Below are 27,733 nucleotides of genomic sequence, written 5' to 3'. Positions count from 1 at the left end.
AATGTGTTCCCAGAACTGGACAAATTTGGGGGCACACAGGTCCTCCTTCAATCTGGCACAGCTACCCCGACACCCTCCGGAGCAGCACAGCTCTGCTCGGAAAGATAAAGGCTGGCAGCCTCTTGTGTCCTTCCTCCTCCAGCCCTCTCCTCACCCTGCCCAAGGGACTACAGTGACAAATGAGTGTCTGTTCTTCATGTAGCCTCACAAAGGCAATTTGGTTAAGAGAACAAGCAGGTCATCCACACCTGTGCTCAGGAAATGCCTGTGACAGTCCCAAGGATGGTTTCAGCTGTGTGACACCACTGGGCACCCCTCTGCCACGACTGCTGTCTCTGCTGCTGCTGAGAGCACAAGCAAGAAGAATTCAGATTAACCGGCAGAGCAGGGAACCAGGAACATCCATTTTATTGACCATCTCGACAAACTCCAACTTAGAAAAAAATAAAAACCAGCTGTTGCAAAACTGTTCAAGGAGATATAGACTCTTGGAGTAAAACATCACCAGAGTCATCTGCTTTAGTAAGCAGAAGTGGAATGAAACCTTTGCATCACTGGCTACATGCACATACACCAAAGTAAAAATGCTCAGGCAATGACAAGAATAAGGACAGCAGGCCTCAAAGAACACTTTTTAATTGCAAATTAGCAAAACAGGTCCCATTTTAGATGCAAGGCCTGAAATAATTCACACCTTATTCTTGTTTTTTTAAATAACTAAGAAACTGGAAAGAATGCAGAAGCCATTAAAAAACTCATTTCAGATTCAGACAAGTTGGAGAAGAAAATTTGGTCCAGATCTTTAGCTGAAGAGCTCTACCCCAACTGCCCCAAAACCTCCTTCACACTCCCAGGCCATAAAGGAACCTGCTTTGCAAAGCAAGATCATGGGAGGAGAAAGTCTGGGGCTGCTGGAAAACCTCCCTGTTCCACCCTGCTCCTTTGGCAAGGCACACAGCAGGAGCCAAGGGCTGCCACGGAAGGCTGTGGCTTTGCTGTGCGGTGTCTCTTAGGGTCGCTTGAGGAGAGCACTTGTGACTGACAAGTGCCAGCACTGGAGCTGCCACAGGAGTGTGGCTGAGTGACAGAGAGGCTGCAAGAGCAAGGCAGGAGGCTCTGAGTCTGGCAGCTCCAGTTCACCACCTCCCACCAACGCTGCAGCCTTGGTACCATGGCTCCCCACCAGCTACCAGAGGAGTCTCTCCAACAAAAAGAAGAAAACAGAAAGCACAGTCCTCCCACTGCCACCTCAGTTTGGAGTCCTTTGCTCCCTCAGCTGCTACAGGACAGGAACCAAATGCTCTCCCCATGCTGCTGAAGAGACTGAGGGCAGCAGCCTGCAGGCTGCAGGCATCAGCTCCCAATTCAGGAGGAGCTGCATGGCACTTCTCAAGCCTGCTCACCAGAGAGGATGCAGAGCACACCAGCAAGAAGGAAGGGAAGCAAAGGTCTCTAACATGCCTCCCCTCCTGTTTCCTCCCTCATCACTGGCTCCAGCACCCTCTGCACCCACAAGCCAGAGGGCTGTGTACTAGCCTTGGCCTCTGGATCAAGCCTACCCCAGAGGATGTGGCAGGAAAGGAGCAAACATCATCTTCCCTCCTGGTCCCACCTCAGTTGCCACAGCACCCCTTCATGCCTGCTGTGGGATCCAGCTCTCCTGCTCCCACTGGGCTGTTGGCCACAGAAGCAGGCTCATTCCCCACAGACACCCGTGGCCCAGTGCCTTTGGCTGAGCAGTTTGGGACACCTCTGCGCCCATGTCCCTGGGGACTCAGAACACTGGGATCTTGTCCCTGCGCACCGTATCCAGGTCATCATCCAGGGTCAGCAGGACCTGAGGAGGAAAGTGCATGTCAGATTCAGGTCTTGCTGGCCAGGGAGGTCTTCCTTTCAGATCTTCAAGCCTTGCTTTTATGGGAGGTATTCACGAATCCATGCGTCATTGGTCACAACAGCAGCCCCTCAGCTTCCCCACAACAGCTGTGTGACCCACAGCCCCAGAGGGAATTTGAGGCCAGGAGGCACTGGGAGAGAAATAAAGGAGGAAGTCTGATCCCTGATCCCACTGACAAGGAGCATCCCACTGTGAAGGAAGTCTGGAGGTAGAGCCAAGCAGAGGAATTGGGGCACTTCTGTGGAGTTCTGGAGCAGTCACAGCTCCACGTGGATAGAGGGGAGCAAGGTGAAAGAGGAGAGGGTGAGGCCATCCAGCAGAGTAGGAGGCTCAGCAGGACTCACCAGAAAGGAGAAGAACAAGGCAGCTGCAGAGAGGAAGTGCCAGACATCATGGTCATCGAAGAATCCCAGCAGGATGCATGGCCGGTTCTTTTCCCGGGACTCTGCTGGAGTCTCCTAGGAGGGCAGGCAGAGGGTCAGGACCTGATATCCACCCATACTGGGCCCTTGCTGGCCACACTGGACCCTACAGGGATCACTCTGTCTTAACCCTTCAAGCAGGGTTCAGGAAAGGGTGCTGTGCTGGCCAGACATGTGGCAAGGGCAGGACAGGAACACAATGTTATACTTGGACCTCAAAATGGATCTGGGACCACAATCCAATATCCAAGGGGAAGCCTCTGGTCTCCACATCTGAGGTTCTGCATAGCACAAGCTGTACAGCCTCCATCAGACCACCCTGAAGCAAGCCCCTCATTTCCATGGAGATGGATGTGACATCCTATTAGAAGGCACCCAGTCAGGATTTCATGGCCTCCCAGGTCACCAAGAGCCCTAACAAGCCCAGGCAGGCTGACCTGGTTGACCCCAGGTGGCCATCTGCTCCAGGGATATCTTCCACCCAGCACTGGTCAGGATTTTCCCGGTTTTCTTTTCAGATCCCCAGCTCCTCCTCTGTCCCCTAGGAAGGACCAATCACCTCCAGATCACCTGGGTCATAAACAGCCTCTACACAGCTACAGTCATTTTTGGCTCAGCACAGCTTCCCATGCTCCTGTCACAAGTCTGCTAAATGAGTTCAGCCATTTCAACTCCCCATGAGCAGCCCAAGACTTCTCCAGAGTCTTTTTTGTGCAAAACAAACACCAGGAAGGAAAGAGAATGAGACAAAGATGGACAGAAGAACAAAAAAAATGGAAATTTACCTCCCAGCTGCTGAGGGTCTGGAAGAAGAAGTAGAGGGCAGCTGCCCACACCACTGCCGTGGCCACAATGCAGAACATGGGGATGGGCAGGAGTTTCTCAGAGCTGCGGAGCTGCAGACAGGGACACAGCCTGAGTTCTTCCCAGGGACAGAGCCATGCACAAGGCTCACACACCAGCCTGCACCATCAGCGAAAGGCTGCCCACCCCCAAAGACACAGCCCAGCCACCCTTGAAATGCCTACACACCATCCCTCCCCAACACCTTGCCCCACCCAGAGCCCCACAAAGGTTGCTCCACATCTCTCTGCAGCACCACAGGAACCCAAACTGCAGCCAGAAAAAAGGCCCATCCCTTCCCCTCTGGAGACAGGGGCGTCAGGGACAGCTACAGCTGCCTCCCATTACCTTCATGATGATGTAGAAGGCCAGATACAGCAGCAGGTTACAGATGAAGATTCCCAGTATGTAGGAGGCAAAGTCCCTGGGTCGATACACCAGCCCAAAGATAGCACTGAGACAGAGGATAAAAGGGACATCAGCCAGCCTCTTTCACTGGGGACAGGGTACATCCCCAATCTGACAGCCACACACTGTTCCAACCCCCACCCAGGACTGCAGGACACAGCACCAGTGCCACAGCACCACAACTCCCTGGAGGAAATGCACTGTTTGCCTCTGCTCCCAGCCGAGGAAATTTAGCCATGGTCAGCTGCTGAAGCAACTGGAGACCCCAGAGGACAGGCAAGGGCCCTGGATTGCTTCCAGCCCATGGCCAAACACATCTCACTCAGTAGGATCTGGTCCTAGACCTGTACATTTGGCTGAAGACACATCCCTGAGAAGCAGCTTTAGCCAAAAGCAAGAGCTTGGGGTAATGATTTTAGGTCTCATCCAAGAGCTGATCCCTCCCATGCAGTTACTGCTCAGCCAGGCTCTGTGACTCAGTGTCCGTCAGGTCTCCTGCACCTTGGCTGTGCCAGAGAGATCTCCCAGCTCTGTGGGAAGCACAACACAGCAGCACAGTACCAGGCCAGCCCTGCACAAACTCCCTCAGACACGAGCCATGAGACAGCCCGAGCTGAAAACCTCAGGGATGCTCCACGTAGCTCCATGTACTGCATCCCATGGATCTGCCTACCACCCTCAGATCAGCCTGCCTGCCAACACACGTCAGAAGGGCCCCAGCACAGGATTATTGCACAGACACTGCTGCATCTCCCCATCACTCCAGGCCACCTGTGTGCCAGTACCAAATCCTGCTGCTCACATGCACAAATACACGAGGCACCAACATGCCTGTACTTACAAGGACCAGTTGACCACGTTCCCAACAATGAGCAGCACCATCCTGTCCTGGAGAAAAGACACTGATGATCAGATGAAATGAAAAGGGTATGCAAAAAGAGGCCTTTGCCTCAGAAACTCAGGACAGCATTATGTGAGGATTTGGAGTCTGGTTCCTGCAAACACACACGTACCTGGCTCTGCAGGAGCTTTTTCTGGGTGGAAACTGCTCTGACCCTCAAAAATTTTAAGAAAGTGTTGCAAGGAGACTAAACATCAAAAAAAGGACAAGCTCAGCACTTAAGGGGCCTCAGGAGGTTCTGTGAATCCTTTGACTGCTTCTACTGTTTTTCTAGTTAGATTCCTTCCCTCCCACTGTTCTACAATAGAATTACTGCAGAGAGCAAGGATGTGCTTGAAAGAGGCAGCAGGGGAAGCTTTGGACAGCATACTGCACATATTCAGAGAGCCCCTTTTTCTTCCCATCTCACCATTAGCTAGGGAAGCACTGTAACTACAGCAGGCAGAAGGATTATATTTACGAGGCATGTGCATTTATGCTTACAAGCTGCTTTCATGATGTAGCTATTTCAGGCTGGCCAGGCTTACTTCATGCCTGAATGGACCAAGTTTGCTTATTCAGAGATGGGAGAATAAATAAAAAATTAAGAAAAAGGATGCTCATGGGTGAAAAACTCCATTTGGCCTCAAGCCCTAATTAGCACTCTATGCCAAGGAGAAAGCAATCAGGGGACACAAGGTAACAGCCACCTTTTCTTACCTTTTTGCTGTCTGCCCTGAGGTGCTGCAGAAATGGCAATTGCTTTTGCTTAAGCCACAAAACCAAAATAACTGCAGCCTTCCCCAGAGAGGCTGCACTGCACAGAGCCTCGTACCTGTTCCTCTGAATGGATGCTCCCAGAGAGCAAGTGCAAAGGCAAATCCTGTAATGCTTGTATCACCTTTGCTCTGATGTTTTATTCACCAAGGCTGAGGTCAGGGGAGGCTTGAAAGTTGGGGGTAAACCACTCCAGCAGAGACCTACACTTACCCAACCATTTTGGGGGAGAGAGAACAAGGGAAGCAAGGACCATCCCTTCTTCAAGTAGCCCCACCTCTTTCATCCACACATTGCCTAAAGAGTGAAGAATTGCTGAGAGGTGCTGGAGATGAGAAGTCACCTACCATGTACATTGGTCGGCTGCACTGCTGGATACAGTCCGTGTACAGCACCATCACTGCTCGCCGAAATATGCCCAAGTCTGTCAAAGGAAAGGATAAAAAGCCAGAACAGCCAGCACAGTGAGCTCTAAAACACCTGTGAGGAAGAAGCTGACACCTACCAGCTGACAACATAGAACCCAAGGTGTCAGCAGATTCATGTCTTGCCCTTTGGGAGCAGTCTGTGCTGAGCAGAAGGGCATCCACCACAGGATGTGGATGGCATTTGGCCAGAACAACAGGTTACAACAAAAATAAATTTTAAAAATCTCTCTATTCAGAAGTCATGCAGGCCCTGCCTGTATGTGTAGAGGCTGGCTTTGCAACCCCATCTCTGGAAGAAAGGTGTATGTCTGTGTAGGAAGGGGGAAAAGCACCTTCCATAGAACAAGCTGCTGGAGCAGGGAAACAGCAGAAACAGGTCCCACAGGCTTTAGAGGGTCCTAGAAGGGCAGAGCACACTCAAGACACTCCTAATCTCAAAATCATTGCAGAAGCTTCACTGCAGAGCCATCAGTGGCAGTGGGGATGGACAGGCATGCATGAACACAGATGTTCCCCTTTAGCCACAAGGCAGAGCTTGAAAAGGCTCCTGCACCAAGATCTGAGCTCTCCTGTGCTGCATCAGTCCCTTCCTGCCAAGGCACAGGACTGGCAGTGCTGCTGGCAAACCGGTTTCACTTCCCAAGAGCTGACCCCAGGTGGCACACGATCCTGCCTCCCCATGCACATCCATGCAATCCCTGGCTGCTACACCTCAGCACAATGAGTTCAACAGGGAAAAAGGAAAGCTGCGGACAGTTACCTGAGTCAGGGCCGTCTGAGGCAGACAGGAGCAGAAGAGGAAGGAGAAACAGGTTTATAAGCAGAGCACAAGAGTCAGGCTCCCCAGCAGGCCCTCTCCCCCCTCACCCCGTGACAGGGTGTAGGTCACCCCTCTGAGCACAGCACTAGGGAGAGCTGCAGCTGAAGGGCAGCTCCCTCAGAGCCCAGCAGTCCTGCCACCACAGAGCACACAGCTCCTGCTGATTCCCACTGCTCTGGGAAGCAGTAGCACAAGGACTTCAGAGGCCAGGAAAGCACCAGAGGGATGAGAGGACAAGGTAGCCCAGAAGAGGGGCCACAGGACTGTGCTGCACAGGCAGGTGAGGACAGGAGGCACCCGCACACCTGGGAGGAGACGGGTCAGTCACAGCACTCACCGATCTTGAAGCGGCCCATGTAGTAGATCTGGGTGCTGAGAGCCAGAGAGGCCAAAACGTGGATCATTGAGAAAATAACCCAGAACCACATGTCATTTTTCCCAAACACCTGAAAGCAAAGACATTTTAAAAGCAAACTGAGCCCTCTTTCAGCAGTACAATCCTTTCCTGTCCTACATCATCATGGGACATTAAACAACTTTAGTGAACATGGAAGAGAAGCCCCTAAAACTTCCAACCAGAAAACAGATCTATAAATTCAAAACAAAGTCCAGAGAAGCAAGAGGAACTCAGCATCCTGGAGAGGAGACCACTCTTTCAGAATGCCCCTTTAGACAATACAGGAAGGACAGCAGCTGGCCCAGGGAGAAGCAGTGCAGGGACCCCCAGGCCAGGCAAGCTCTCTCTGCTGGGCTGGGCAGCAGCTCTCTGGTCAGGACGCAGATTTTTACAAAGGTGGTCAGGGAACCAACCATTACTTTAACAATTGTACCAAAGTAGACCAAAAAGGACAGAAGTGCTCTGCAGGCAATTGCTCCTACTGTGCAGTTTCATTTTATTTAAGGACTGGAAGTAACCTGCAAGCGCATGTTAATGCTATACTAAACCCCTAATCTTTCATTCATACAATAAGGAGTCCAGAAACTCTTGATCTGCCATCAGGCTGTGACCACTCCCCTTCCCTGGGGCAAAGAACTCACCTGAACTTTTCACTTTGTGTGGGCAGAGAAAAAAAACCACACACCAAAAAACAAGCAGAAAAGCCACCTCTCCATGAATGGAACAAGGGAGACATGCTGCTTTCAAGATCCACTGAACAGCTTCGAAGCATCCCACAAAAGAAGATAGAGCAATCCATAACAAAGTCTCAGTGTTTTGAACCTGGGTTGTCAAGATTTACTACACCTATCAAGAGATTCTTGGGAAGTCCCAAGGTCACCAGCTCCTCCTGCATGCCTTATCCCACAGACAGTCTTGTAAACAAAGACCTCTCTATTATGTGGTAGTGAGGAGCTGACAGCCCACTGGGATCTAGCTGCTAGTTCAGAGCAAGAATTCCATGGATTTTGCCTAGTTACTGATGAAGGAAAATGAGTCCTTCAAAAGACAGGAAGCAGAGACCTCCAAGGTAAAGCACAGGTTGGGGATTCTGGTGAGCCCAGCTCAGTACTTGCAATGCTATGAGCAATCGGGAAAAGTCCTGTAGCTTCTGCTCCAGTGCCCTTCCATAGGCAGGTACTCCAGGAATTTGCCTGAGAGCCCCCCAGACATTATCCCAGCCTGCCCCTCTCCAAAGATTGAGAGGCCAACTGCAGGAGCTGTGCCAAACAACATGGAGTTTTCCAAAGGGAAAAAACAGGCACAAGCCATCAGGTATAAGATACTTGGTCTTGGAAGCTCAGGCAGCCTCACCCCACTTTCCTCCAATGTGAATCACGCCACAGGAAGACCATCTGTGTGCTTGGACACATACATCTGGATGCATTAATTTCTCCTCTTGAGAAGGATGGCAGGTGGTGGTCAAAGCCCAAAAAAAAAAAGCCCACCTAAAAGAAACTGCTCTGCTCTTCTCCTACCTGAAAGCTCAGGGGAAGGGAGGAGGAAAGCCCAGCAGAACTGAGAATTCAAATGCTAACAGCTGCTTAACACACTCTTATCCTACTCTGCTCTTTTTCCCAGTCATTTTCACACCTAAGCCACATTCCCAGCCATGCCATCTCCTCCCCAGAGAAGCAGGTGGGTAAGAAGGAGCCATACCACTCCAAGGACAGCCAGGGAGATCACCACAGCAAAGGAGGCATAGGCAGAGTAGGCGCTGGCATTGATGTCTGGGTGCCGGGTCTGGTAGAGCTTGAGCATGCACAGTCCTGCGATCATGTACATGAAGGAGGTGTCTGTGGAGGGACACAACAGAAACAGTGCAAACAGCTACTGCCAGTGGCCTCAGAAAGCTGCTCCAAGGGCACACAAGGCATCAGGGATCTGTGCCTGCCAGCCTTGGGCTTGGCCCTGCTGCTGCACTGCACTGTACAGCACTTTGTGCTTTGCCACCTTGCAGTACATCTTGCACGCTCTGGGGCAACAAAAACTAAAGGGGATCAGAAAATAAGTGCCAGAAAATCAGAAAATAAGGGCATCACAACCTCCTGACTGAGCTTTGAAACAGGCAGGCTCCAGGGACACTTGCAAGGGTAGAGGGATGGGAAACGTCAGCAATTCAGTGGGGGACACAACATGGCAAATCCTAGCTCCAGCTCAAAAGGGGAAAGGAAACTCAGCTTACCAAACTGGAAATTGGAGTAATTAGGGCAGACGTGGTAACAGGCACTGAGCACTCCTTCCATCATCAGAGCAATGCCCATAGCATAAAAGAGACCAAAATGCTTTGGGATCCCATAGTCCTGGAAGAGAGCAGAGCTGTGTAGTTAATTATCCTCACTGTCCTGATCACAGGCAAGCTTCCATTCTCCATCACTTCATCCCTCCTAACTCCTAGACAAGTCCTCCAGTCACCAGTGCAGCACAGTGCCCTGTGTGCAACCACAGGCTCTGGATTTAGACACATGGCATAGCCAGGTGAATCCACAGGCAACAAACCCAGGCTAACCATGCTGAAAGTTCAGGTCTGAAGACCTCAGTGTCTTGGAAGTGACATCATGAGACTGAAAATCTCTGTCCTGTATCTCATGCTGTGTTACATCCTCCCCAAAACTGAGAGAGGACTGTGGACCCAGAACTGCTCTTGTGGTCAGTAGGGTGTTAGAAGCACCTGAGGAGCAGAGCCCATCAGCCCATGTGAGAAGGCATTTCCATCACAATTTGACCAACATTGCACCTGAAAACCACAAGCAGCAGACTCTTACAACTGCTAATGCCTTTACTTGCTACCAAGCCCATGAAAACAGAGCTGTTTGTCTCCACAAACCCCCAGCTCCTCTGCCCAAAGAGCTGCAGATTTCTCCATCCTCTCCCATGAGAGACTACAAAAGCTCTGGCTACCAGCAGCTCTGCCTCAGACACTGAGGCAGCCAAATTCCTCTGACTTATCAAAAGCAGCTCTTGTGTTAAGACAAATCAAACTTCACTATAAAGAGAAGCATCTTGAGACACTCCTACTGTCCCAGTTCCTCCACAGCGAGTGCTGCAGGAAAAGCCAGAGCCATGGGAGCCCTTCCTCTATTAATCTTGTCTTCAAAAGCCCAGGCTGGGTCACCACAGCACTCTGGACATACTGTAAGCAGTAAAGCACTGGGGTGTGCAGGAACATAAGCATCCCACCCAGACCTTTCTGCACAGGAGGAAGAAAAGAGGATTCAACCCCCCAGCAAGGAGGGCAAGTGGAAACCCAGTGTGTATCACTCTGGTTTTTGAGTTCACTCCATCTTCCCTGCCTCCACTCAGCCCCAGGCAATCACGCTTCCTACCAGGGTGTAGATATCTTTCATCTCCATGGCCCGGCGGTGGAGGATGTCCCTGCGCAACACAATGAGGAGGAAGAGAAAGCCCAGCATCATGTGGCCCACATTGCTGAGGATGTTGTTGAAGGCACTGCAGGAAAGAAGAATGTGTAAGGCAAAGGCAGCACAGCAGCAGGAAGCTGAATGCTGGGTTGTGATAAGCTGAGTCCGTTTTGCTCCCCCTCCACCACCCTTCACCTCAGCAGCTGCCGAACTGCAATTTTACATTCTAGGTAACAATTTTAGTTTGAATAGTTCACCTGTCCCAGTTAACACTTCTTCTAAGAGCCCAACTCTGGGCTTTCTTTGCACTCCCACATTAATTTAGAGAAATGCTACACTGAAAACACTGAACTTCTTTGCAGAGCTGCTGCACCTTGGATACAAGTGTCCAATAGAGCACGGGAGCACCTCAATGCTGTGCCAACGATTTCCAAGGGGTGCCCAGGTGCCAGAAGTTCGAGGGTGCATGTGTCTCACTGCAACAGAGCACCACTACTGAGCAAAGCAGAAAGATCAGAGTCCTAAACTCCCAGTGATCTTATCAACACTGCTACTGTGAGCCTGGCAAGCATAAAATCCTGACCTGGGCACAGCACAAACACTCAGGAGGCACACAGGGACGAAAGGGATCACTCACCTCAGCACCCCAAGGGGATGAGCACACAGGAAGTTGTAGTAGCAGATGTCCTGATTGCCCGTCACATTCACTACCTGGACACAGAGCAGGTGGGAGACTCGGTGTTAGCAAATCCTCCCTGCTCTGGGGCGTTTGCCCCATGCAAACACTGCACAAACACAAGGTGTACCAGGACACAGCCTAGCTCAGGGGAGTACTGACATCTGCAAGCAAAGCTTCTAGGGTAGGACAAGATGTTGTCACGGGCCACAAACCTGGTAACAGTCTTCAGAGGAAACACTGTGTGCTCTCAACCCCCCCACCAACAGACGTGCTTGCAGATATCTGCATAACAGCAGGATAGCAAGGGCTGGGAGAAGGGAGGAGAAATCACAGCACACACTACTTGTTTTCGGCTGTTTCTTAGAGATAAAATCAAATTCCTCCTGTCTCTAAAATGAAACAGGACCCAAATGAGACGTCAGTTGAGCAGGAAAACAGCAGCACTCCCAGTTCCCAAGCAAAAACTGCAGAACTGCAAGCCTGGTGAGCTAAGCTCACTGTAACATCAACACAGTGTGGAGAGCACAGCTAAGGTAAACTGCTCCTCACACAGAGCAGAACTCCTGGGTGATGCCAGTTTCACTGTGACTGTCATCCTTGCACAACACAAGCACAGAGCCAGTTTAAAGCAAGAGGGAACAGCTGTGGAGCCAAACGCACCGTCTGGTAAGTGATGACGAGCTGGATGACTGGCAGGGCATAGAACACCGCAATGGTGATGATGTTCCTGCAGAGGGGAGACAGCAGCAGCAGTTAAACACACACCAAAACTGGGGGTGCACACCCAGGAGAGAGCCCCACAGTGCTTGTGGAGGAACGTGCACACCCCACTGCTCTGGGGCTATGATCTCATTATGACCTCCTGAAGCAGAGGAGCACATGCGCTCATGCACACAGGAGGCAAATGCTAAGGGCACAGGGAAAGCCAGGATGCTGGCCACAAGTTCATGGGTTTGAGTGCCAGTTTCTCCTTCTTCCCACTATGTTCCAGTACACTGGTTGTTACCACGCTTAAAAGCAATGATGCAAAGTATAATCCATTGCCAGGATCATGTGTGCACTGGTCCACAGATGTCCTTACTTGAGGTATGTGGGGTCTGCAGTTACTGGCTGGAACAGGGTCAGAATGGGTAACAGGATAGTTCGGAAGTGGTTCAGAAGAAGGGCATGTGGACAGACTCCACAACCAGAGACTCTGGGTCCAGAGTTTGGGCCTTACCAGTTTGCCTTCACCTTACCAGAAATAGATTTTGTATTTTTTGCTGACAATCCTTCGGTCTTTCCTGGACAAGTCTGATAGATAGAGGAACACCTAAAACATTAGGGGGTGGGGAAGGCAGGGGAGAAAACACAAGAAAACCAATGAAGATTACAGATGGCAGTAGAAGATCTTGACATGTTTGCAGCTTGGTGGTATTTGGACTGGTTTTACACAGTGAACTCACTGTGTCCCTTGATTCTACTTGAGTAAGTTCTGCAAAATTCTCTGACCTCCAGGAATGGCTCCAACCACACAGAGAAGTGTGGGATGACAAAAGGAGGCAGTTTGAGAGCTGCTGGCTTAAAGCCCCTCCGCACATCCAGTGTAGTCACATTACTGGTACTCAACAGCCACCTACTGTTGCAGATTATTTTCTCCCTATCTTCCTTGAACCTTCTTGAACTTTCTGGGATGCTCTATGGGCATTTTCCTCCTTTCTCAGTAGTCCCCAATACATTTTGATTTTCCATATTAAAGCACTCATTTCAGCAGCACTCTCAGCACAGTGGGAAAACTTTCATTGACTGAAAAAAGACTAAGAAGCACATTTGGCTTTATTAGATGAAATCTACCCTGAAAGGGAACAGGATTTTTGAGATTTCACTGAAGTGACCAGTGCTGGTCGTGGCCAAGATGTGCCCACGGCCCAGCATGAGGGCCACAGCTGCAACACCAGCCATACCTTCGTGCGGATGATGTTCTTATCGCTCTCAATTTCTGGCATGGTGTCAAAGTCGCTCTCCTCCTCCACGGAGCTGTCTGTGTCAGAACCAGCAGGGGGCCGGTGCTCGGGGGACGACAGCTGACGTCCACCGCTGGAGCTGGACTCATCTGGGCCAGAGTGGGGAGAAGGAGACAGGCAGGGTAAAGGCTAAATCCCTCTGTGCACAGCAAGAATAAAGCTGTCCCAGATGCTTTGGCAAGCTGATACGGCCAGTTCAGAGAAAAAGTTTTTCCATGATCCCAAACCTTCCTAAAAGTATCAGGTTATCAGCTAAGAGCAATTTGAAGGACCATTATCTCCCCCTCTCTGCAGCATTTTAGTTCTTACCCTGCTTCCATTCTACTACTTTTCATCTCTTAACATTTTCTACTCTCGACTAGCCTGGGCTCTGAAATCTGGAATTTTGAGACAAGACAAAATGCTGTAGAGAAAGAAGCAGACTGTTAGGGGTCAAACCCACACTCACCTAGTTAACCTGGAGATTTTATGTAAGCTTTATATATATCTAAGCTTTTCTAAAAATATTGTAGAACAAAAGACAAAGAAGAAAGTCGATTTTTCAAAGCAGGCAGAGTACCAGCTTTGCTCCCACTGCATGCCCAGTAAGGTCAGCAGGACCTGCCTGCACTTCTCACAGGCTGGGCAACTCCCAGCTCATTGCCCATATGGGCAGAAGACAAGTGTCCTCCTCATTTCCCAAATGCTTTAAAAAGATTTCTTTGGAAAAAGGGGAAGGAAGGGTAAAGTGGTCATTAAGCCCTCAGGAAGTTTTTTTCTCCTCTGCTGCCAGGGCATAATTCACCTGTTGACAGTATGACATTATTTCTTCCCTAGTGAAACCCCCGGAGGCAAGAAACTCCGATTCTGTCTTGCTTTATGGCACACAACCCCTCAGCCTCCCAGGGATAGGCATGCTTTGGTATAATGGCAGGCTGTGAGCTACTAACAGGCTCCTACTTGCTTGCTTGCAAGGAACCTTTTTCAGTCACTAGTAAATGTCCTGTCTGAAGCAGCATTGTCACCCACAGTTGTCAGGGGACCGTAGCTTTGTCTAAGACAAACATTTCCAGTGACAGTCTCTCAGAGCACCTTTTTCAGATTTGCCAGTTTTATTATACAGATGCTTTTCCCTGAAGTACAATCTGAACCTCATAAACTGCAATTTGGTTAGTTTTTTGTTTTAAATATTTGCAAGATGCTCCTAAAGCTTGCAGCTTTATTCTCCTCTGGTGTTAAATCACCCTAAAAGTGCCTTCCCCTACCCCAGGCAGAAGCCTCCCTGTGCCCCAGTTCTGGAATATACTGTACCAATAGCACCATAGCTGCTTCCCTCAGGAGTGCTGGCTGAGATGGGGTGTGAAGAAGTCATCATCCCAGATCCTGCAATGGAAACAGACCCAAGAGGGACAGTTAGTTTCATGTCAGTGCTTCAAAACATCTCTGAGGTGAATACAAACAGCTTGAAGAGCTGGAGAGGCTTGGGAAAAGCAACATTTCTCCTAAACAGATGGCAGTCTCCCTCTAGAGCATACCGTGCAAAAGGAAAACCCTTGTTTTACAGTGTGAAGCAAACCCATTCCCTTCAGCCTCCCCACACAGGTTGCCAGTGAGACTGGCAGTGTGAGCCCCCCTCCAGCACTCTGTAGGGATCACACTGTGGGGCTGCAAGACTTGGTAAATGTTAGAGCGAGTCTCATTATGTTCTTAACAGCCTTATGAATTTCTAATTCTTTTCCTTCCCCATCTCATGCAACTCCTCAAATCTCTTCAAATATTGCTACCTACAGCTGCCCCTGCAAGAGTCACAGACACTGGAAAGACAGCTGCTACATAATTTTAACCAACCAAGCAGAAAGAAAAAAATGCTCTGTGCAAAAAGTGGTAATGATCTTGTGTTGATGACAAGAAGGGCAAGTCTTTGAGGGCTAGGAACATCCTACCTTCTGCCCACATATATGAAGCAAAAAGGAGTGCTCTCCTGCCTCCACATTCCCTCTTTTTGCCTCCCATGGTGGAGCTCAGCAGCTGAACTCGCACCAGACAACACGGCAGGGAACAGCCAGCTGAATCCCCTCACTGAGAGATCAGACACCCATAGCCACAAAAGGGAGGGAAGCAAGGCCAGCACGAGCAGGACCACATTTTCCAGTGCTGGCACACAGTGAGACAGATTCAGTTGCTTTAAAGTTCCACCCTTCCAACAACATCATGTGGTCAGTCAGCAGCAAAGCAAGGCAGAACGTGGCATAGTATTTAAAGCCTTACTGCAGCCTGCCAATGGCCAGGCTTCCCAAGCTGCATCTCTGGCTTCCCAGTGCATGACTGGCCTCAAAGTGACTGGCACAGGCAGAGTCCTCTTTCCAGCTGGAAATTCTGGGCAGTTCCGTAACACGTGGCATAGGTTTTTATACCATTTTCATTAGCCACTTATGTAAAGAGATCTAAAACTTCTCCCTGACTGAGCCCAAGTCAGGGAAACACCAATACAGCAATGCTATTTGATGTTTCAAGTCCCAATTACTGCTTTTCTTTGGCATGTCTGCTGTGCTTGTTGGCCTGGGGGCTAAGACTTGGTCTCAATTTCGGCTCCTTTACACTCCTGCCCCATGCCTTTAACAGAGAAAGCAACAGCTCAGAGGAGAATCAGAAGCATGGGCTGAGCACCAGAGGGAGGGCTCTAGCACCCTGCAGCTCCCCAGGTGACAGCCCTTGAGCCCTGAGCTGAGACTGGCAGGATGTTGTTGTAGGTTGCTGCAGGAGCAACATGCAGCTTCTGCTCATCACCTCCAATCGAACCTCCCTCTCTCAAGGAAGCTCTTCCTGTTGCTTTAAAAGTCATTTGGAAATCCAGATCACTGCAAAGAGGGCAAAAGCATTTCCCTATGCTCACGGCACCAAGGCACATGCACAATTCCTAGTCCTGCCAGCCCTGTCCCACAGGGATACTCTTAAATTTGGACCGGGCTTTATTCTCTCAAGTGACCTGTCAACCTTCTCTCCCCAGTAACCAAAGGAAGATTTAAACCTGGACAAAGCAGGCAAGCCAAGGAGAAAAGGCACTCTGTCATGTCTCTAACAGCCACTTTGGACCCAGCTCACCCACTAATTTCAGTCCCACTTCCCACTGTGAGAGTGAGTCAGCAAAGTAAATGTACCACACCAGGCGTGGTTCCTCCAGCTCTTGCCTCCACCAGATAGTGAGGATGTGGAAGGGAAGGTGTGCCATGGGATTGAAAAAAAAAAATGAACCACAGAAGCCAGACATAGGATGGGTAACAGGAGCAAAGGGGTACATGGAGTAGCAGGATATTCAAAGACAAATGGCTAAGACAGATTGCTGAGCACTTCCATCCAGTTCCTTGGTGGGGAAAAAGAGTGGGGAGTAATGAACAAGCCAAGATCCAGGGGTACTTGGGAGGGAAGGAAATTCCAACAGGTGGGAAGTGGAGAAAAAAAACAAAACCGAGAAAGCCAGGGTGTCCACTGATCTGGAAGACAGGGAAGATGCTAATTACCATTTTATAAGCATCAGTCAGACACACCCTGAAGAGACAACAGATGAAGAAACAGTGTGTGGGTAGGACATGATTCCTCCCAAGAAGAAAGGACGTGGCTGCAACATGCAGTGCCAGGTATGTGAAAGTGGCAATGGATTACAAGGGAGAGGACAGGTCACAGAAGCAGCAGGTGCCTCTGAGAGGGAAGCTGTAAACTATGAAGGAACTGTGCTCTTCTCTCCCTTCACAGGGAGGCTGTTCGGCAATCCTCCCTGCTCAGCAACCCAGTTCTCTACTCTCCAGGTCCATACTAAGTACAGCATCTGTGCCCTGCAGCTTCTTTGGGAACTTTCCAAGCACCAGAATTTAACTTCCACCTCTCACCAGGGCAGCTCAGAAGGCAGCTTCTAAGCTGGATTCAGCACATTAAACCTCAGCTGCAGCATCAGCAGCACTCCCTGGGACTTCTCATCTCACCTGGCTGAGACTGTGCCTCCTTGTCTTAGACAGTGATTCCTTGTCAGCACCCTGGAGCTCTTCCAAAGCCTTGGACAGGTCCCTTCAGCTTACCCAAACTCCCCAACACACAGGCCTTTCCCATTTCTTCAGTGCCTTAAGACCTGCTCTTGTTTTACAGCAGGATCCATCCCAAATGATATAAAATTAGAATATATTTACCAACATTTTTACAGTTCCCTGTTCATGTTGTGAAAAAAACCTTTCACACAGATTCCACATACAGGGATACATGTGGATCTTACTGGTTTACAAAGCAAGTCTAAGAATTCAAATGCCCCCAGGTATTCAGCAGAAATATTAAGCCCATTAATGCCAGTCAGAGTGAAGTTCCACTGCTGATCCTCTAAACACAGCTCGGTTATGCTACCATGCTTATCTGATGGTATGTAGCAGACTGGAGAGACTGAAAAAGCTCGGCATCAAAAAAGGAATAACATCAAGAACCTTTCAATGCTGCCAAAACAATGTCCTCCCTTCCTCCAGGAGAGAGGCACAAATGACCTCAGCACCAACGCTTTGAACTACTTTGCAGGCACTAAATATTTAATCAAAATGAAAAGACTCCCACACTTCACCAGAAAGCAAGAACTCCCAGTGCCCCTCATCCACATGACAAAACCTTCCATCTTTCACTGGTGGCTTCTTAGATGCAGCTCTGTTTTTATAAGGCAGACAGCTGCAGTTCGTGGAAATGTGGGTGCAGCACAAAGTAAACTGAATCCAATGCCAACACAAACATCATAAACACCACTACCTAACTCTACTAGTCATTCATTCACCTGGCTGTCTGCAACTTCCAGTGAAAAACAAATTAACATTTAAATTCAATTAAGATATTAAAAGACGCCATGCTTAAACCAGGCAGAGGAGTTCTTAAAGCATAAGAGCTAGCATACTCAAAAGTGCCTCGTTTGAAAATCAACAGGCATTGATTTTTTTCATGTCTAATCAGGAACATTAGGTCTAGGCAAGGTTTGGCCTGCCTCCACCCCTTTAAAAGGCAGCTGCTAGGGGTAGGGGTCAGCTCCAGGTTCAGGGCAGCAGGCTTCAAAGGCCCTCTCTTGTGAGGGCAGAGAGGAAGCTCTAACATCTTTCCTCAGCACCAGAGACTATGTGAGGTACCAGGGAAGGTAGCTCCAGGACAGAAGGTACTTGACTGACAGCCTGTCCTATGCCTGGCCTGGGGCCTGTGCTGTTCACTCAAAGCTGTCACACAACAGAGGAGAGACCTTACCATGCTCAGGACTCAATCTCCCAGCTGAAGCCTTCCTCTGAACCCTGAAAAGCAATAGACAGCACTCATGAGACAGCCAACAAATCTCATCACCTGCCAGCCATAGCAAGATTATCTAGGACACCAATAGGTAAGTATGGTGAAAGCTCTGAAAAAACAAATAAAACCAACAAAAAGAAGCACAAAAGAAACACACACAACCACAAAAAAAGAAAAATACTGTTTGGACTAGACACAACTCAGTCATGACTGTTTGCTGTCCACCTCTCTAACTTCCAAAGCAACAGAGGGCTTTTTTACCCCCTCACCTATCCACCAGAGGCACGACAACCATTTCCATTACTTATCCCATCCTACACTGCTCAGTATGTTGGGAGGGAGCCTCACATCACCTTTCCAAACCCAAGTTCCCTGCTCAGGGGACCAAGCTCATATGAGTCTACTAAAGGGGCAGCAGGAGGCAGAGGCACTCACATCACCTCTGTTAATGCAGATGTCCAGAAGGAGATGGTAAAAAAAACCCCAAAAAACAACATATTCTCACAACACAGAAAAGTAACAGCAAATTAAGAGCATGCACTTAAGTAATTTCATTGAATTGTTCCAACGAAATGTTGTTTCATTGATGTGTCTTGAAGTTAAACCATGCCCATGCAGAGATTCTTCTCAACACAAGCCCAAACACCAAAGTCTGGGGCAGGGGAGGCAGGTGAGGAAGGAAACCAGCATTCTTGGGACTCCAAGGAAGTATTCAAGTCACTGCCATTTATTGCAGTACTCAGTCCAGCAACAAAGTACCTCCGTTCCTCAATGCTCTCACACTCCACATCTCACATCAGCCCCTTCACAATTCCCACCTGTTGCCCAGTGTCCTTATAAAAGGAAACACAGGGGTGGGGCACCACAAGATGTAGAGGGCAGACCCTTAGATTTTCATCCTTCCATGGGTCCCATAGCAGAGGAAGAAGTATTTTCTGGCTGATGGTCAGTAGGAGCCCACTGAGTAGTCATGGACTTCTTCAGCTGCTCTGTTTAGATGCTTGCCACCCCACTCACCCCCAATTTTCTGCAGGGTGTGGTGTCCCTGAGGATGATTAGAAACAGGAAGGGTGTTCTTGTATAACCCCTGGACTCACCTAATGTAGTGCACAAAAGCAACAACCACTGAGCCCAGGTAAAAAGAGAGGAAACTCAGGAAGCTGAAGAACATGGCCTGGATGTAATCAGACTCTGAGGAAAGAGAAGGGATCAGTCAGCTCACAGAGCAGGAACAGCACCTCTCAGGGTCAGCACTCCTGTCCTGCTCTTCCCAATACCACCTGCTAACAATGCCCAGCCCCAAACAGCCCTTCCAAAGCCATCTGCTTTCTTCAAAAGGAATTGACAGAACCTGTTGCAAGATTTCCCCCCATTTCTTCACCCCCAGTGCCAGCTGGTGCACCACACAGCCTTTCCTGGAAGGGACCAGGGCTCCAGGTGGTTTTGTCTCCTTTGCTGGTGCTTTCTGCACCAGTCCTTCAGAGGATGCTGGCCCAGTCATACCCCTCTATTCAGCAGTGCCAAGTTCCCCTGTAAAGCTACTCAGCCCAAAGACACTGACTTTTAATGGAGGGCACAATCATCACTTGAAGGTTCTTTGTCCGCTGCAGGTTCCAGGTACGGTTGACATTTCCTGTGAGATGCACAGTGTACAGCAAATATAAAAACAAGCAACATTAGTGATTTTCAGCACTGATCTTGGTTCTCTGAACTTGCACAAGGAACAGGGTCTGGCTTTTTACTAAAATGTGTGTGTGGTTTTGCTTTAAACTGTTCTCTGATCTGTCAATATACAGCCTTTCTCATATGTTTCCCCTCCCCCTTCCCTATTCACAACCTGTTTTTCAGACTAGAAATCCCTGCTTGAGCCTTCCATACATTGCTTAAGTCTGGATGTCTGAATCCCAAAGGCATCTCATCCCCTATTCATTTAATCCCCAAAGGAGAGATTCTCTCACTACAGGTAGTGGGAGTCCATTTTTGCCTTTGGCCAAATCTCTGTGAGTAAAACACTTCTGTGCAGGATGCCACTCTAGAAACTCGATCTGTTTCTGCAGGGCTAAGCACACCTGGCCAGTACAGCTCTGCTGACAGCACTGGGATGAGAGGATGACACTCCAAAGGGCACAGTTCACTCTTCCTCTGCTGAACAATCAACTGGAGGAAATCCCACTCCAAATCTGTGGGAAACAACAAAAGTGGTGCAACAAGCACTTCATAGAATAAAAACTAAAACTCCACCTGAATAAATTAATGCAATTAACACTGCATTAATTTCACCTGGTTTTTTTTTTTTTTTTTTTTTTTTGGGAAAATTGGAGCAGAAAGGTGGCAGGGGAGTAGTAAAAAGCTGTTGAGGGAGCCCAATATATCTGTTGGTTGCAGTCTTGCTCTTTCTACAGGGAAGAAACCTTGGGGCTTTGAGGATAGGAATGTTCCCACTCCAGTTACAGTCATCACATGACTGGTGGAAACCTTACTTTTATCACTGCCCAGCAAGTGGACAGAGTGTTTTCTGGTTGGAAAAGACATTAGAACAAGTCTTTTGTAAAATTCTTCTCCCAAAATTACCAATCTTTCCTATTCCCCCAAGTTCAGGGCTGTCACAGATCCCAAGATAGCAGTGGGAGAAGATGCTCTCTGCAGGAACTGAGCCTTCATGGAGCCAGGAGGATACTACAGCAGCAGGGAGCAGGGGTGAGGACGAAACAAAAAGCTGTAAGCAGCATTGCCTGGATGTCTCCAGCGTCTCCAAAGACACCAGTGGTGCTGCTGAAAAGGGCATAACCACAGCATGCCAGGCACTGTACTAGCCAGCCACCTCCTACATTCATCAAGACTTTTAACCTGCCCAACATCAAATTTATACTTCACTCTTCCTCACAACTACCTGGGTAAGACAGACCTACATCATCACCTGGTGGCATCCCACAGGAAGGTCCCAAAGGACACCCACTGCTCCATTACTCAGATGCAGCCATCAAATCCAGCTCCCAGAACAACTTACCATGAATTGAAGAAGGCACAGAGCCCCCACAGGCATAATCCTCCGGCTTGATGACGAACACAACAAAGAACTGCTCACCTGGGAAATCTTTTCTCTGCACAGAAGGATGGAAGAAGACAGAATCCATGAGACACAAAGCCTCTCCCCTCCAATAGGCCAGCAATGAGGGCTTTTTTGCTAGGCAGGCACCAGAAAACACTGGGACACAAATCAATCTCACCTGCACTGTTATGGCTGCCTGCTTTGTCATAGACTGATAAACTCCATTGAACTCCACATTATGGTCCAGGTCATACACTGGGCACTAAAACAGACACAGCAAAGGGTTAAACCAGGAACAACATCCAAACTATTTTCAAAGAAAACCAGCTGGAAAACACACCACAGAACAGGAAGAAAGAGCCCCAGATGGGCTATCAAAGGGAACAAAACATCTTGCATCTCTGTCTGTTCCCGCACTGCAGGACCCTGCATTATTCAGGGAGGTGGGAAAGGAGAATAAATATGGGGCTATTTCCCTGCTGCAATATATTCCATGCCAGCCCCCATGGGAGGGAAGACCCCAGGAATGGGGATGAAATACACAGAAAGAAAATCAAAATTGAAAAGCAGGGAGGACAACATGTCTAAAAATCAGAAGTTCCCCAAGCTGCCATGAGCTAAGGGAGAGTCAAGGGAACAGCACTGTTCCCTCTCTCACCCACCAACATTCCACCCAACACCCTCCCATGGAGGGACAGACCCATCTCACAGGGCAGCAGGGAACCTCACAAGGGGGACAAAAATTCCCTGTGTGGAATGTGTTCCCTGTGGATAGGCTAGAAAGGAACAGCTTGTTCACCTATTTACAACAAAGATTTCTGTATGAGCTGCTTGAACTCAGCATCTCCGTCTTGGCCTCCTTCCAACAGACTTTTCATTCCTCTTCTAGGGGCTCCCTTCACCACCAGCACCATCAGGGCAAAGCCCTGCCTTGGGCTTTTCCCTCTGCAAGGCACAGACCCCTCACAACTGGACACAGCTCCAGCAGGCAGCTCCTTGCCCTTCTCTGCTCAGACTTACCACAATATCCTGGACAGAGACAACTGAGCATGGGTAGGCTGCATCAGACACCACGTTAATAATGACTGAATCGACATCCTGAGGAAATTTGTACAGAAAATACTGCAGAGAAAGCAGAGTACAAGAGTTATGATCCAGAAATCACCCTTGGAAGTATCTTCAGCACCTTTCTAAGCTACCTGCACAGCCCTCGATGGGCTTTGGGGTTGTATGTGGATGGCTTTCACAAAAAAACAGATTTCAAGTATCGGGGTCTTACACTACAGAAGAGCAGATTAAATACATGCAGGCAACTGTCCCCCTTGCACAGTATGCTGTTAGACACAAGCATCTTCAACATGCAAAACACAGCATGGCTTCTGCTCCCTTAAGCTGAAGTGACTTCATTTTACACCCCATTCCATTTTATGTTGAATGAGCAATTTCCAGATGTTTCCATACTGCTGACTCTACTTTTATATATGGAACACATCATGGAGCTTTCTCAAATGGGTTGCCTCAAAGATAGACTGTGAACAGTCAAATAGCTAAAACTCTGTCAAGAGTTTCATAAATAAATTATATCAGTTGTAGGATTTAGGGTTTTTTGTTTGTTTGCTTTGATGGCAAAGCATAATGGGGGTTTCTCTTTGCACTTCAGCACTGAATATAACTCAGCTGTAGCTCTGAAAAAATCTGTGAGACACTAACATCTGGCAATATTCCTACTTTTCCTGTGGGGGGAAGGAATGGCATCTCTTGTGCTTCCATGGTTTGAGCAGGCCCACAGGACAGTTTTTGGGGTCAGAAAAAGCTGTTTCTACAGATCTGGGCCTTTTCATATCTGGGCAAAAGATGTCCCAGGCAATATCATTATTTATACATTTTTCCAGTAAAAAGTTTGATGCACTCCCCCAGCCAGCTGCTGGAGAAGTGGGTTCCTGTGCCTGCCCCAGCAAGCAGGCTTGTTGTGAGGGCTCCCATCATCCCACTTGGAGGCCAGACCGTGAGAGCTCAGGCTCCAAGCCACAGCTACCGTGAGGGGCTGATGGGCACCTCAGGCCCCCTCGGAGGGACACAAGGCTGAGGACTGCCACCAGCCACCTTCCTCCCTTCCAGATGGTCACCAGGCAATCACTGCTGCCACACTGGAAGCTACCACCATCCCCACTCCAAAACCATCATCTGAGACTTTCCAACTGTAGAGCTCCCTTTATGGCCCATAAACCTTAGTGCTGAGCAAGGCCAGCTGCTTCCTATTTCCCTTCCCCCATGCCAATCCCAGGAATTGGGGCCCCCAAGTGGAAGGGCAGGGATAAACAGGAAATCACCCAAGCCTTTTCTAAGTTGCCCATTTCTACTAAAGCATTTATTCCCATCACCCTTCTCCAAGCAGGGTTCCTTCCCTGCTGAAGGAGCGCTGGCTCCAACCACAAGTCCCTACAAAGTGCAAACTCACCGAGCCGGTTTCCTTAGCAGAGCATGTTTTGTCTGCACCAAGCAAGGACACAGGCACACTGAGCTCCTTGGTTTCCCAGGGGCACTTTTTCCCCTTGGAAAGTTTTAGGTGCATGAGGACCACCTCTTAGTTCATGAGGACTCTTCTATCATTTCCTTTAAGCCATGCTTGCATCAGGGTACAGAATTAACACAAGGGCATTGAGGCCGGCAGTTCTCTGCTGCACACACTGCAAGTGTTATAAACACATCCAGCCAACACTTCTGACCTAGACAAGCATATCCAATTTCTGCTTCTGCCCTCAGGCACAAGCTGGGTTTCAGACAACATCTCCTTCAATTGTTATGTCTTTCTCCAGCACCCATCTAGATTTGGAATAATCGTTTTTTTCTTACCCCTGTAAACTGCTTAATACTTTGATTTACAAAAACCTCAGCATTATACCAATTAAGAAGCAGTCTTCTACTCCATACATCTGTTTTTAAATTAAAATTCACAAATCTCATATTATTGTCACAAAAAATCAGACCCTAGTCACAAAGTTAATTCCATATCCTAAACACTCTATATTCAAATTACAAAATCCCAAGTATTATTTATAAAGAGTCCATCATTCCCTCTGCTCCTACAGTACAAAATGCTGCATGAAACTGCAAACCAGATTAAGACATTTGACAGCAAAAAGGATTAGCTAGGGATGCCTGGTAATAGGAAACCTAAAATTAAATGGTGTTATTAACAGTGAAAGCAACAAGAAAAACAGAATCCCAGACAGCCTGGGTAAATTACACACCTTCCCAGCTATATATGTTCCTGTATCTCTATAGTTACTGCCAACATCATTTTCATTCAAGAGAGGATTTGTATCTGCAGGGCTTTAAGCAAAGCTGTTCAGCTGGAGGTGCTGCTCACATATGCTTCCTTCTGAACTAACACACATACCAGGCATTTCATTTATCACTTTGCAGCCTGACCTGCTGCCCTGAGCAAGGAATAGCAGCCTGAGTTCTGCTGCACCTTTACAGCTTATTTATCTTTGTGTTTATTTTTTTCCAGTAAAGACTGCATCTTGACAAGTCATGCTCAGGCAAGTGAGCCAGAACTGGCAGGAACACAACACTGGTGTGTACCACCTCACGGAAGTTCAGCAGTCCAATGACCTCTGGACTTCTGGACATTTCCAGGATTTCCTGAAGTGCCAGTACCATTCATTTCCTCCGCTCATGGGTTTTGGGAGGACCCAAATGTGTCCCTAGAGTGACTGAAGCACTCTTACCTCTTCGCTGTATCCACAGAAAATTCAACAGTAAGGAAGTTTCCCGGCATCCTAAGAGGGAAACTACCTAGTCATAAAAGACTTGCTATCTCTAACAAAAGATCATGTCAGTCCCTTGGATGTGGTAAGACGTACAAGCAATCTACACAGGATTCCTCCTTACCTGGGGCTGGGAAGGGCTGGCAGTGAAGTTAAAGGCTTTGTTGGTCCTAGAAAACAAATACCAGGATGTTGAAGTCTACAACTTTCAGAGCTGGAATACACACAAAGCACCCTCAAATTAAACAAAAGAATTTTTTTTTTTTTTCCTGGGAAGGAAAAATAAGGGAAGAGTAGGCAGATGGACCAAATCCCTTCAGTGACATTCAAGTGATACACGAAGAAATTGCATTTGTATTCTCACATGCCAGCTTACTCAAGTTGGAAGTTCTCCAGCCTGGTGACCAGCAGCTCATATGCAATATTGAATGGTGCCATGGAAGCGACATCCACAAATATAATCTGGTCAGAGGGTCTTGTTTCAGGTGTTGGCTCAGAGGGACAGAGGGTCCGACTCACTTCTTGGTAATTGTAGGTCCTCTGATAGCTACAACAGCCAGGGGAAAGAGGGAGGAGAAAGTTGGATGGGAAAGAGAGAGAGAGCGAGCAGTTAAGAAGTTGTTCAGCACTACTAAGAATGGCATCATTTTTCCCCTGCTTGCATAACTGAAATTCTCCTCTGAAAGGCCAGGAGCATTCCGTCTTTTATTCAGCATTGAAGCTCCACCTCTGTTGCTGCTTGCAGTCTGCACAAGGGACTGGTCATCCTCCACATTTCACTTCCCTCAGGGAACAGCCCACGACAGCTGTGGATATCTAACATCTGCCATTTAGTGGAGGCAAAGAGAGCAGTGACAGCCACCGCTGTAACCATCCCCTGCATCAGGCAAAACACTGCAGGACATCTGCTGCTGGCACCAGGATTCAGTCACAGGATGAAGCTTCACGTTTTAAATGGTCTAAGGTGGCTGAAAATTGTTTTCAGAACTTGCAGCCCAACGAGCTCTGGGGTTGATGAAGATACAAAACAGCATCACTTTTGCAAAGAAGCAGCTTCAAAACAGCCACTCCCTAGAACAAACTTAACTTAAGTGTCCCTGAGGTGAGAAACAGAGGCTCTTTTCCCCAAATGCACTCTAACACAGAAATTAGGGTGCTCTTTCAAGAGCCTGTTCAAACCCTGCTCCAAACTAGAGCCCAGGAACTATGTGCACACATGGTAGGCAACCACGGAATGACAGCAATGACGTGTGGTAGATTCACTGACTGGGGACACAGGCAGTTCCCCCGCAGACAAGCCTCCTGGTACTCTGTGTACCTATCTGAGAGGCTAAGAGCCAAGAGCAGCCAAGAGCCAAGAGCTAAGAGCACTGCCAAGTAAGAGGTTAGCCATCAAATCCTGGTCTTCCTAAACCCAGCTGGCAGTGAGCAAGAATGCTCTGCAACCAAGCCCTGCAGTCTACACAGGTTACAAGAGGTAGGACTTGAGGGAGGCTGTTGATGAACACAGCTGGTAGATGAGTGTGTCACAAAGAAGAGACTCCAGTACTTACAGGCCTCGAAAAATCAGTGGGACCTGCCATGACAGCACTCCCTTCTGCTGGCGAACTACAAACAGGACGGGGTATTGGAGGTTCTCAGAGCTGCTGTTCACGTACACCCGCACTGCATCTACCTGTGGGAAGAGAGAGTACACGGAAGTATAAGCTGAAATTAGAAAACAAGACAGCTCCAAATGCAGGTGGGAGAAGCCTCTCCCCCTTCCTCAGTCTGACCTAGGTGCTGACAATATGCACAGGGAGATCAACAGTGTTTATCACTAGACTGATTATTTGGATCCAGACATCATTTACAGAAGTGCCTCTCTGCTGACAGTGCAGTCCAGAATCACAGCCCTGTGCCCAGGTGAGAGCTGACTGTCAGACAAGGTACAGTGGACAAATGCAGAATACATGAGAGTTCGGTAGCTTCTGCTGGGAGCAACCTGAATAACTTCTCTTAAAAAAGTCAAGCAAACACACAGAGACACACAAGACAAAGACCCAAAGCTACAATTAAGAATTTTCTTGCTGGGACACTTACTTAACCAACTCAATCAATACTACTGGGAAAATCACAAAGATGACATCAATAGCCAAGGACGAAAAAGCAGGTTAGCAGCTGGATCTCATGTAAACAATTCAAAGATAACCATAATCCCACCTAACAAAACAGGAATACACTTCTGACTGCCCTCAAGTGGACAAGAAAGGCTGCTTGTGAGAAAGGCAGCAACTGAAATTTCTCCCTACATTATCTGGCCAGCACATGGTTGCAGAGGTAGGACAGCTGTGGTGTAAAACACCCTCAGTTCACTATTTGAGAAGCAAGGAGTTTGTCTGCACCATGTGGAAATGTCACCATTTCCATTTGAAAACAGCATCCCTTCAGCTCCCTCTCCAGAACCGTAGATATTGATCAAGAAAACAAAATATGAGAATCCATAGCTCATCTCAATTAGAGGCCCTGAAATAATGAAAGCATATTAAGTGGATAATATATACACATTTTCAACCTGCCACATCTTGAAAGATTATAATGGACTCTCACTAGATCAGTAAAAGACTTCTCACAGGTATTCTGACTTTATACCCTCCAAGAAGAGTAAAGATGCAAGGAGGTACCACCTTCTGAAAAGGACATACA

The 27,733-nt window shown here is 48.4% G+C and overlaps 1 protein-coding gene across 2 annotated transcripts; it reads right to left on the bottom strand.

The window, feature by feature from the left end:
• Positions 1 to 384: 384 nt before the first annotated feature.
• SIDT1 (SID1 transmembrane family member 1) lies at positions 385 to 26,739 on the bottom strand. 2 transcript variants are annotated; one of them, XM_017731975.1, is made up of 25 exons: positions 26,602 to 26,739; positions 25,425 to 25,595; positions 25,173 to 25,218; positions 22,296 to 22,397; positions 21,454 to 21,537; positions 21,234 to 21,327; positions 19,788 to 19,859; positions 19,324 to 19,417; positions 18,188 to 18,231; positions 14,246 to 14,317; positions 12,896 to 13,044; positions 12,191 to 12,264; positions 11,613 to 11,679; positions 10,911 to 10,984; positions 10,238 to 10,361; positions 9,097 to 9,214; positions 8,571 to 8,707; positions 6,813 to 6,921; positions 6,416 to 6,430; positions 5,575 to 5,651; positions 4,412 to 4,458; positions 3,511 to 3,616; positions 3,105 to 3,215; positions 2,242 to 2,355; positions 385 to 1,837 (listed from the first exon to the last, which is right to left on the bottom strand). In XM_017731975.1, exons 2-25 carry the CDS (start codon positions 25,484 to 25,486, stop codon positions 1,775 to 1,777), a joined length of 2,055 nt encoding a protein of 684 aa, XP_017587464.1. In that variant the 5' UTR covers positions 25,487 to 25,595; positions 26,602 to 26,739; the 3' UTR covers positions 385 to 1,774. The 2 variants fall into 2 exon arrangements, with proteins under 2 accessions (XP_017587464.1, XP_017587465.1); XM_017731976.1 differs by lacking the exon at positions 6,416 to 6,430.
• Between the last annotated feature and the right edge of the window lie 994 nt (positions 26,740 to 27,733).

Source organism: Corvus brachyrhynchos, unplaced genomic scaffold (assembly GCF_000691975.1).
Source record: "Corvus brachyrhynchos isolate BGI_N302 unplaced genomic scaffold, ASM69197v1 scaffold3, whole genome shotgun sequence".
Lineage (NCBI taxonomy): Eukaryota > Metazoa > Chordata > Aves > Passeriformes > Corvidae > Corvus > Corvus brachyrhynchos.
Note: the sequence above shows the minus strand (reverse complement) of the source record. Positions and strands in the feature narration are given on the sequence as shown.